The sequence below is a fragment of the Xenopus tropicalis genome, chromosome 3, assembly GCF_000004195.4.
Source record: "Xenopus tropicalis strain Nigerian chromosome 3, UCB_Xtro_10.0, whole genome shotgun sequence".
Taxonomy (NCBI): Eukaryota; Metazoa; Chordata; class Amphibia; order Anura; family Pipidae; genus Xenopus; species Xenopus tropicalis.
Window position 1 is genome coordinate 130431386 of NC_030679.2, and position 12318 is coordinate 130443703.

General features: G+C 44.8%; 1 protein-coding gene across 11 annotated transcripts in view; it reads right to left on the reverse strand.

Moving 5' to 3' along the window:
- Positions 1–11541, reverse strand: part of ank1 (ankyrin 1) — a 120953-nt gene extending 109412 nt beyond the window's left edge. For all 11 annotated transcript variants that reach the window (XM_012959150.1, XM_012959146.1, XM_012959145.1 and 8 more), the window contains exons 1-2: positions 11428–11541; positions 8857–9156 (exon numbers count right to left, since the gene is read on the reverse strand). In XM_012959150.1, coding sequence (XP_012814604.1) covers positions 8857–8982 — 126 coding nt within the window. In that variant the 5' untranslated portion in view covers positions 8983–9156; positions 11428–11541. The remainder of the gene's footprint in view (positions 1–8856; positions 9157–11427) is intronic.
- Between the last annotated feature and the right edge of the window lie 777 nt (positions 11542–12318).

Consider the following 12318-nt stretch of genomic DNA (forward strand, 5'->3'; position numbering starts at 1 on the left):
TTAGAATTTCATGAAAAAGGGCCTTTATTTACTAGTGAGGGTTGCTAATGATTATATTGGCATACAAATAGAGTTTGTGCACAAATTGGCCCAGTGCCACCGCTGCCATTGCCCCTATAAATAAGTCAAGCACAGGGCAGCACTATACTCAGTGTAGGACTGGGAGTACTTGGTGCCCACTGGAGGGCACCCCATATCCAGCCTCCTCTGCCCCCCCACCCAGGCCCAAACTAGGATTCAAAATAGGCCCTGGCATTTTAAGTAACCAGAGGCCCAAACAGCCCCCCCCCCCACAAGCCCAATAAATAATGAGTGTCTATGGCATCTTACAGCAGTCCCTCTGGCATTTGCCAGAACCTACAGATTGCCTGATACCCCTCAGACTGCCCACTGCTGGCAGAGTAGGAGCAGTACAACTGTTGAGAGACTTTAACCTTCCTGCTGGGTGTTGTGGGTTCAGCTATGATTCACTGACTGGCACATAAGTATATACTGTACTGTCTTTTTTTCAGCAGATGTAATTACACTGGAATTTTGGGGGTGTAGCGTGGCTCTTTTTTTGCATTTTAACATAGAAAACCAGAGTGGCTACTGAGCGCAATCACTTGGTTAAATATTGGTGCAAAGGATATTTAAAAAATGGCAGAGGAAGCTTAATATGGCTTATCCGTGCCCCCCACAACAAAAATGTTTCAGAGGCCCGGCCCCCACCAATGACCTGCACTCTCTGCAGACTCTCACAGTCTCGCTCACTTGCTTCCATTGAAACAGGAAGGAATGAAGGTGCGAAGCGGAACCATAAAGCAAAACCTCGTAGCCTGTGTCCCCCTTTCCATATTATATTTTCTGCACTTTGCCCACAATAGTAAATAAGGTTCTAACTATTATTATGACAATTACATTCAACCAGCCATAAGTATTTGCAGGAAAGATGGTAAATATTCCTTGGGATTTGCAGAAAAAAAATACAGCAACAGTCGGCATCTGCTGTATGTGGGGCCAGTCAGATCAGCAGGGGTTAAACTGGAATGTAAAGGAAATGCACTGACTACCGGCAGCAACAAACAAAATAGATGGGGGTCTGTATTTGCTCTCTAATGCAATCTGTATTGATTATCAGAAATGTACAGTCATGGCTCTGATCTGCTCCAGAGGGAAGAGAGCTAATCTGTTTGTCTGTCACTGAATTGCTCATCTCCATGAGTCCCATTACAGTGGATCAGGTGGGATAGGATAAGGGCATGGGGGAGTGTTATAGCACTTCTGGAGAGAGAAAGGGATGGATCATGCCAATAGTGTGAGAGACTGTGTTTTGACTGTGGCATTGTGATTAGAGAGAGACAGAGAGAGAGGGAAAAGAGACAAATATAACCCCAAGGCATTCTGCTGGAACAACAGGGTTAATGAGCATATTATCAGGAGTGAAGGGATGAGTAGGATCAGGTAGATTCCATATGAGCTATCATTAATAGATTCTAGTCACATTAGAGATACAACATAGAGATTTGGATTTAGGGTTAGTTATGTATACTGTATATCTAGGTAAATACACATGAAATAAATGACAGAGTGTATAGGGAAACCAAAGGAGGGCTGAGTACAGAGCCATAAAGTACCCAGGCACTAAAGGGACATGGTGAGGAGGTTTTGTTGTTTTTCGAAAGGAACCAGGGTTCAGTGTAATTAGGGGGTCAACACAGTCAGCATAGGGCCCCTGTGCAGATATAGTGCAAGGCCCCCCTGGGCATAGCTGTCACTTCTATATGAGGAATGGAGGCTTGGCTCAGTGGTGGTTATGGGGAGGGGGGGGGGGGTGTTGTCAGAAAACTAGGCTACAAATACCAGGGTGTGAATAGAATTTTTTTTTATATAAGAAAATGGATGGGCTGCCTAAGTGAGTAAGGGCCCTTGTGCGCTGGTGGGCCCTGGTGCCTATGCAAAAGGGATAGGCTTATATATACACTGGTGGGCCCCCGATGCTTATGCAAAAGGGATAGGCTTATATATGCACTGGCGGGCCCCAATGCTTATTCAAAAGGGATTTATTTATACAGAATATACATTAGCACATTAATTAAGGAGTTGCCCACAAGCCCTACTTTCTATACTGTGTACTCAGCCAGTAATGATGCGCTAAAGAGCAGGAGATGGGCTACAGGAGCTCTTAGTAAATAGAGAAGGGACCCCTAGAGGGTCTGACTGATGCCAGCTGTGTTCTGGAACATAGTGATCCCAATGCCACGGAAGCGCCAAATGAGTGGAGCAGGGATGGCATTCATGTGAAGCTATGCTTGCTACTTAAAATAGATCATTTTATATAACAATACCTGTGGCTTTAGCTAAAGGAAATGAAAGCTTTATTTCTGTAATAGCACTAGGTCAGATTTGGGGACAAGATATACCCACAGGTCATGGAATGTGCATGCAGACAATCATGGTCCCAAATGATCAGTTTCCGCACAACTTTCCATTCGTTCCGCGCAGCCATCAAACCTAAAATAGATTATGCAATGGAATGGCTGTAGTTTCTGGGCACGGCACTAACTGCCAGAGACTGCACACTCAGCACTCTATGTATTCCAAGCCTAAAGGCAGCTGTAATTGCCAACAAAGTGGCAGCTTCACCCTGTTTGCACTAAGCCATTGTGTGTTTGCTAGCCACCAATGTGTATACCCTGGCACATAGCAGCATAAAGGTGGCCATACACGCACCGATATTATCATACGAAACCTTGTTTCGTACGATATTCGGTGCGTGTATGGTATGTCGGCGAGTCGACCGATATCGCAGGAAGCTGCTGATATCGGCCGACTCGCCGATTGGACCAGTTTGAAAATTTTGATCGGGCGCCATAGAAGGCGCCTGACCAAAATCTACCTTCAGCGCTGAATCGGCAGAAGGTAGAAATCCTATTGTTTCTACCTCCTTACCTGCCGATTCAGCCCTGAATGGTGTCAGATCGCGGCGTGTATGGCCAGCTTAACACATATCTGAATCATTTACACACAACACAACACCTTCCCTGATATACATCAGCATAATGATACTATGGGAACATCTGCTGTAAGGAAAAACAGCTTCTCCCACCTAATGTACTGCATTTAACCACACACAGACACTTGCCCAAGGTCGGACAATAGGTTGAAATGCTAAAGGCTCCAGCCATTACTACAAAACTATGCTGGGCTATAAGGACTCGTTTCACAACCGCCAATCCTCAGACAGCAATTAGCAGACGAGTTAAAAATAAATAGGAAACCAAAATGTAAAACACAACATCTTTTAACCATTTGACTCCCATAGTAAGTAGAAGACCATAGTGCCAGCTGTGCAGCTTCTCAAATGCTAACACTCCAACAGGCCCAGACTGGCAATCTGTGTATTCTGGCAAATGCCAGAGGGGCTGCTGTTAGATGCCATAGACACTCACTATTTATTGAGCTGGTGGGGGCTGTTTGGTCCTCTGTGTACTTGAAATGCCAGGGCCATTTTGAATCCCACTCCAGGCTCAGACTGGCAATCTGTGGGTTCTGGCAAATGCCAGAGGGGCTGCTGTAAGGTGCCATAGACAGTCACTATTTATTGGGCTTGTGGGGGGGCTGTTTGGGCCTCTGTGTACTTGAGGTGCCAGGGCCTATTTTGTGTCCCAGTCTGGACCTATCAGGGTTACAGGGGTTCTGGAGATTTATAAATTACCATTTAACTATTACTATTAACTATTATTGGCGGGTGTTGACTGGAAACCTAAAAGACTCATAAATGAAAGGTTGGAAAGGTACTAAGTGCAAATTGGCACAAATCAAAAGTTTTTTTGCCCACAATGGACCTTGTTTCAGAGGTGCAAATATTTGCCATTAACAGCAATACATGCTACAAGAGAAGGGGGGTGCACAGTGCATTGTGGGCAAGAACAAAGGGTACACGTTGCACCCTTTCATAAGTGAGCAGATAATTATGCACTGGTAGGTGCAGTTTGCCCCTGTCATGGGAGGGGCATGAATATAGACAACCCAGGGGTGTCCGCATACATGCAGGCCCGGACTGGGAATCTGTGGGTTCTGGCAAATGCCAGAGGGGCTGCTGTAAGATGCCATAGACAGTCACTTGTTTTTGAGCTGGGGGGCTGTTTGGGCCTCTGGGTACTTGAAATACCCAGGTCTATTCATTATTCCTTCATGAATCTCTGTAGGTGCAAGGCACACACCAGGACCAGTAGTTGAGTCGTAGGACAGGTGCTAAGTACAAGAGACACATAATCTAACCCTCCCCACAGAGTACAGCATGCACCTCCCCACAGTAAATAATGATCCCTACAGTATTTTGGGTTCAGGTGATGGGTCAGATATTAAATATCCAGCCCCTGTGTTGCTGTAGAACCCACTCCCTCCCAACATAGCATCCTTCCTTCCTCCCTAGCTCATGGCTGGGTGTGCCAGGATCCATGGCTCTAATCTGTGCATCTCAATCACATTAAATATGCTGGCGGGCACAACATTATCAGAGAGGTGCTCTGACTGACCTTGAATGATTTTCTGGCAGTTAGCTATGAGATCAGCTCTGTGCTTGCAGCTCATTTTCCCCCATACTAAGGCCATGCCTCAAATGCCCCAAATTGTTGGCATGAATAGACCTGTCATTGTAGGGGGGGATGTTGTCTCAATGTTTTGGGTAACAAGCTCTGGATTTTGGCTGGTAGAAGGGCAACAACATTTTCTCTCCAGTCCAGAGACCATAATGTATGTACACAAGTCCATGTACCCATAAACCACATGCTTCTCATAGCCAGTGCCTATACCTTACCCATCACCGACTCAGTTTGAGCAATGCTGCTTTAAAGAGCATATAAACCCTAGCCTAAACGTTTCCTTAATAAAAGCAACTATAGTTCTAAGCAATTTTCCATGATACAAATGTTTATTGGTTTTAAAGTTACATATAAATGTATCTGCAATGGAAAAAAGTATGCGTCTGTCCCTTTCTGTTCTCCACTCTGCTGGTTCTGACTTTTGAAACAAAGTAGCAGATTATCAGACCTATAATGTCACCAAGGATGTCAAGAGAACGAACCAGCAGTGCAGAAAGGGACAAATAACCTTAAAGCCATTGAAAAATTGTAATTAACTGTATAATGGGAAGATAATCATTTTCTTAGAGGAATTAAATGAGGGTTGCTCTTCCATGTAGTGATCTGATGTATCTCCCCTGCGGTGACTGGTTGGATCAGCACACTATGGCTTCTGCGTATGTGGCCATTTGTTCTCTATCCCTGAGCTAATTTGTCAAGATATTCTGAAACAAACGTCCTTTGAACGGCAGCCGCTGGGTGTAAGATTAGGGAAGGGGATTTTATCATCAGATAAATGGACTGGCCTTTGGTCGGAACAATCAAGTCACATGGATTCATGTCTCTCTGGCTTCTTGTCAAGGAATTATTACAGTGCTGCAGGGTTCCTAACCTGTTTTTGAATGGGACCCAAAATCTGGAACTATAGTCTATTGCAAAACTGCATATGACTGTATTTAAGGTAATCATGGGGACCCCCCCTAAACAGCATGGGGAGCCAGTTCTGAGGGCCGACCCCTAGGGTAGGAAACACAATAATATAGGATTACTCTGGGAGGAGGTAAGGAGGGATGGAACAGCAAGTTGTTCTGCATCACATAGAATACAGGTCAGTAAGGACATTTGAGACCCCAGGGAAACACCTGTTACAGGAATAGAATGATAGATTTCCATGAATGTCTAAGAGCAGATGTACAGTATGTGATCAGGGCTCATTTACTAAAACTAGGCAAACCCGCCTTATAAACCAACACACATAGAAACCAATCAGCTGTTTGCTTTCAGTATTCTACCTGCAGCAGGCTGATTAAAGCTAAATGCTAATTGGTTGCTATTGGTAACTGCAATGAGCCAATTGTACCCTTAGCCCAGGGCACGGCGAATGACATGCTTCCCATATAAACCTAATCCTACGAATGCGCATAGACTGTTTCTCACCAACACAAACTGCTGAGTCTGTAGTGGCCAAAAATGATCACTCCGTGTGTAATAAATTATTATGAATTCATATTTTAGATATTCCGGAAGCTTGCCAGATGAAGGGAGGGTACTCTCTGGGAACCCTCATAATCCACTAATAAACATGAGTTTCCTCAAGGAAGAGTCTTTAATCCTTCAGGCATCAATGGAATACATCAAATAAAATACAGTTGTCCATTTGGCACATAAATAAGATTGCCGGGCCTATTATCTTATGTGACCCAATGTTGAAGGGTCCTGAGGCCTTCATATTCCTTCTCCATACTAATACCAAATGCCACCTTGTATGTAGTAGTTGTTACTACACACATAGACTACTGGAAGAACATGTCATGTAGCAAAGTCTAACAATATCCTACTAGGATGCCAATACCCCTTGTCTATTTCTGTTACAGCAGGAAAATTCCCATGATAAAATTTACTGAACTTAGAAGACCCAATCCTGTGTTTTATATTAAATAACATAACAACTATATCTAACAGAATTACACATATAGAGCATAATACTAAACTGGACATACATATAAATATTCATATAGATATGAATAACTGTTCATATATAACTGTATGAAAAGGTTTTCAAACTGTCGTGCAAGGATGCCAAAATCATCAGTCTTCCCCTGTCCCACATCCATTCATGGGTATATTTATACAGTTACCCTTAGCTGTATTCTAACACCATAATTGATGCCTGAGTGGGGGCTCATACACTTGCTAATTTTATTAGGGAGAAACACCCTTTTTTTCTGAGCTACTACAGATCATTGTGCATACGTCTGAACAACCCAAACAGCCTGATTTGTCCCAAAGGCCAACTCATTAGCCAAGCTAGCCAGACTCGATGCCCTTTTTGTGTACAGTATGACTGGCTTTCCATAGGGACTCATCACCTGGGCCATACCTGGGCAGAAATCTCAACAGTGTCAAACTGGGAAGCCTTTCAATCCTTTCTTCTTTATCTTCCAATTCTATTCCCATTCCATTCCCTCAGCTGCACTTTATTTCTCATCTCTGCCCTCCTACAGAAATGGGGAGTGACCACTGACTAATGTTACCAGGAGGGGCCCCCTGGAAAAGTTCTAGGTATCTTGGTAATGCTTATTAGGAAACAAACCCAAGAAGCCAGAGTTAATGTTATTTATATAAAAAAATGATGTTCATTCTTTCTGTAGATTCAGAAGACGTTACAGAGTTTGAGCAATATGTGTAGGGTCTACAGTATTGAAACCAAGTAAAAATATACAGTTTGCAGAATGCAGTCCTCCCCTTGAATGAAAGAGGGAAAAACTGCAGAACACATAATTATTCCTGATATTTATAGTATATCGCTCCTAACCCTTTAAAATTCAGTCACATCAGCACAAGACACAGCAGTAAAAGAAGCCGAATGAGCCCAAATAATTACACAGTGGAACAGAGGCTACAAGGCGAGGATTGAGGCTCAACGCATTCCGCTGGGGTGTCAGGGTACATGTCAGCTGAAATGATCAGTACTGATTTCTACCTGCTCTGGAATTATATTTCTTACTCCAACCCTTTGTTGCTATCACAAAGTCTTCTCACTGCCACACTGGGTTCCTTTTAACCTTAACCTGACACCGAGGCAGGCAGTTAGCAAGGTACAGGGCTGCTAAAATGGCCACGGCAGCACTTCCTCCCAGTCTGGGGGCCCTGCCTCTCACATTGGCCAGGTACTATTTTTAGGTGTGAGTTCCACCTTAGTCATCAGAAAGGCAAGATACAGACACCTCGGAGGTCGGATATCCCTCGCTATCACCTGAATGGCACCTTGCGATAATAAACAAGACGTAGGTTACAAGCTGTTATGAAAGCAAATATACAAAGCGGTACCCCAAGTGAAAACGCAGCCCCCCCTTAGGGCAATTATATATTATGATAGAGATAACAGCCCACAAGAGGGTCCTCCAGTAAACAAAATCTGTATTTTAGTCATTAAGCACATTGGCTGTGACTAGAGCTAATGCTGGAGCCATCATTTGGGGCAGTGTCCTTAAATGCCACATTCCAGCAACTTTGCAATTGGCTTTTATTATTTATTTGTTATTGGTTTCATTATTTGCCTTTCTTTCCAGCTTTTAAATGGGGGTCAGTGACCCTGGGAGCTACAAACTGTTACTCTGTGAGGCTACAAATTGTAGCCTGGACACCGAACAAAAAAGCTAAATAACTGAAAACCCTTAAAGAATGAAGACCAATTGCAAATTGTCTCTGATTATCAATGTCTGTATTCCTATTAAAAGTTAATTCAAAGGTGAACAATTCCTTTTACAACATTTGTTGAATGAAAACAAAGCCTGAGAATATGAAGTGGACTGGACTGGATATCATTTATTGTAACTGAATTCCCATATGAAGGTATTTATATTGTGCCCCCCTCCTCCTGTTACTGTGCGACTCAGCTGTCACCAGTTTACATGCAGGGACTGTAGAGCTGGCATTACTAGGGATGCTCTGCTGGGCACAGATCTGGGGCTGGCAGAGAGCCATGTCCGAGCCCAGCGTCACTTCTGTTAATAGCAAGGCCCGGCTGAATGTTTGACTGAAGTGCATCTGGTGGAAACGTTGCCAAGCACTCCGTCCTTCCTCAGCTCTTGCTCAATATGAATGCCCAGGGTTTCCCTGAGGATTATGGGAACTGTGTGGCAATAACTGGCATCGGACAGGGCAGGTTGTGGCTCCTGCTGCCAGTCTTTCAGCTGCCATAATATTTCGGGCATACAGGCCTAGCCACTTTTCCCCTGTGGCCCTACAGATATTCCTGTGCTACTGAGTATAACATTGAAAGAATTACCTTTTTCTTGCGGTCCCGGGAGCGGCTCCTTCTTTTGCGATCCGATTCCTCTTTTTCTTTCTGTTCCTGCAGTGCCTGTGCCTCCACATCCTTGATCTTCTTTAGTTGCTTGGCAGCCTGTGCCATCCTGAGCCTCCCTCACTCCTCAAGGGGTGCCCTGTACAGCTCCGGGGGTCGTGCCACACACACAGCTTCAAGCTTGCACGTTGGGCCAAAAAGGCCAAGATACATACAGTTCTCCTGACTCAGTTGTATGTGGCACAGCTTGTATTTAAGCATCCGTCCCTAGGGCTGCTCACCCTGCAAGAGGCAAAATAGTTCATTATGAGCTGAATTTTATGAATGGACTTTTCACATGTAAACTAATGTAATGTAAACTATTCACCATTAATACAAATAAAACAAATTGCCTGCACATCTACCTACCAGCACCTGTGTGTGCCAACCTGCACCGCAATGTCAGTGCCCCTGACCCAGACTCAAAATATGCACACACTGAAACAAGTGATATAGATTCATAGTTTAAATGTATGTACATGTCAATAATATGGATATATCCTTATAATACACAAGAGCCATGCATATCCTGTAAATGATACCCTTATAAACTGCGCTTAGTGATGTCATCAGTGTTGTCATTTCTGTCACATGACTCACTAAAACGTGTGCATTATAAAATATATATCTTCATATTAGCCTTCCGCCTCGTGCTGTTACATGGTCATTGAACTCCTCAGTGACTTATAATATCCTCATATTTACTATATAAACAGTGCTTAGTGACATCATTAGTTACAGTAAGTGCTTAGTGATGTCAGAGTTCTACCAGAATATTGATTATTAAAGAACTCTACCCCCTGCTTTGAGATATAATAATATTATGACACCTTTGAGTAAAGTGATCTTGACTTATGATCCTTATGCAGTGGGGTTACTACTGGGGGTGCAGGGGAGCAAGGGTCCCACAGGAGACACAACGGCTTAAAGAGCAAAGGCCAGTTTAAAAAAAGTCACAGGGGTGGCTTAAGTGTGACTCTAGTTATACCATGTGACATCTAATATGTGTAATTATACAGGCTCAGCTCTCTTTGTCTTGTGAGCTGCCATTACCCAGCATTCTCAGCTAGCCACTGGCTGCCGGGAGTTATTGCCCACTGCAAGTTTGACATTGCCCTATATGTGTATTGTGTGTAGCACAGAGGGAGGAATATGGGAGATAGCTATGTGCCACACACACACAATGCCATCTGCTTGACAAACAGCCCACACATTCACATAAATGCAGCAATGCCCTTCTGTAGCACAGTTTGGCAGACACACTAACTCCAATGTACAAACATCTTATAACAGACACAAACCCACTATTGGTATAAACAAGAGACTGTGTTGCCTGGGCAAAGTTCTGTGTTTTGGTGCAGCCATGGTCGCACTGTGCATCTATCACATTATTCTCCACCCCATAGGGAACCCCCTATGTACTCAGCATATGCTCACCAGTACATCTGTCTGTGTCAGCTCATTTTTGGACTTAACTACTACTGTGTCTGAACTACAGCTCCCAGCATCCTCCTGCAGCCAGGGGAAGCTGTAGTTTGTACAGGGCAATGAAGGTACTTGATGGCATTTGATAGTGGCAGCCATATCTACCACTCTGTGGCACTGGTAGCCTTTGTACTCTGGGAATCGCACATCCATCACAACTGTGACACACACACACCTTAATGCCTTTAAACTGCGAGGAGACACCGCTAATCAACCCACCCAGCGGTACAAACAGTGTGTGGGACAAAGGGTAGGAATAGAATATCCCTGGCTTAACTGAAGCAGTGGGCACGGGGAGCCAGGCATTTCCGAGAATGTATCAGCCCCATCAATAATAGAAAGGTATAGAGGGAGAATGGCCAGTCCATGCCCATTACATCACGCACACACTCTGGCCTGTGGCACAGACACTGTCTCTTGTGTTGGGACACAAACATCTCTGTAACACAACATGACTGCAGTGCCTCTGTACCGCCTGTGCTGACTCCTGCCCATTCATATACATGAGTATATATATCATCTTTCCCTTTACCCGCAGAAGCTTGTAATATACCCCGTTACCCTCTTCTTCCCCATATCACCCCCATATCTCCAACCCCTTGCATTTTTAATCTCCTTCAACCCCCTCTCCACCAGCAAACATCACTTGCCCCCTGCCATTCTCCCCATAGCAAATCTCCCACTGTCCATCTCCCTCCTCTCTTGCTCAGCCGCTCTCCCATTCTGACAAACCCCTTTCCAGCTCTTTCCCTGCAGAGAGATATGGCCAACACGTACTCTGTCTCCCTGCCTCTTATCCCCCATCTTCCCCATCACAGGAGCTGCAGGGCAGAATGGCCAGTACATACATACCTCTGTTTGCCGGTACCCCCCCAAGCCCCTCACTCACACTGCCCCCGGGGTACCATTTCCATCACATCCCTGTCTCTCCTGCAAGATGCAGCTCTGATTGCATAGCCTTCCTCTTCCATTTCCCCTTGTTCCCATTATTCTTGCCTGGGTACAGAGCGTTTGTTGGCCAGTGCCTACCTCCTTTCTTGCCTCTCTATGTGCCTTGGCTGTGGTAGCAGAGCATCATTCAGCCTGCGTGCTGTCCCCTCTCACTGCAGTGTTGCTGATGCAGGCACTGTGCTTCCTCCTCCTGCATCCTGCTCACCTTCCTGCACACTCTCCCTCCCAGCTTCCCCTCTCTCCCCTCCCTCAGAGCATCAGGATGGGAGATGCATCTCTCCGCTTACTTGCTCCAGCTGGGAAGCTCGCTCTCTGGGCACTTGCCTGTGCCTCTCACTGTCTCCGTGCCATTATTATCTCTGCATTCATTTGTATATCTGTGATAGTGTGTCTGCTGCTGGCCAGTGCAGTGTGTCGGAATATAAATCAGTGTCTGCCTTCCCATGGGTCTCTGTGCCTTCATGGGCTGATACTAAAGGAATGTTTATATTTGTGCTTATTCCTTTATAAATCATTCCGACTGTGCTTGCGTCAGAGTGCGGTATCACCAAAACAAGCTAATGTTATGGATTCTTCCTATTCTTCATTTATATAGTGCCAGTGTATTCTGCAGCGCTATACAGAGATTGTACCTCATTCCCATCAGTCGATGTCCCAGTGGAGCTTACAATCTAAAGTCCCTATCACATTCTTATCAATCCCTGTAAATGGAGCTTACAATCTAAGGTCCCTATCACATTCCTATCAGTCCCTGTCCAATGGAGCTTACAATCTAAGGTCCCTTTCACATTCCTATCAGTCCCTGTAAATGGAGCTTACAGTCTAAGGTCCCTTTCACATTCCCATCAGTCCCTGCCCAATGGAGCTTACAATCTAAGGTCCCTTTCACATTCCCATCAGTCCCTGTCCAGTGGAGCTTACAATCTAAGGACCCTATTACATTCCCATCAGTCCCTGCCCAATGGAGCT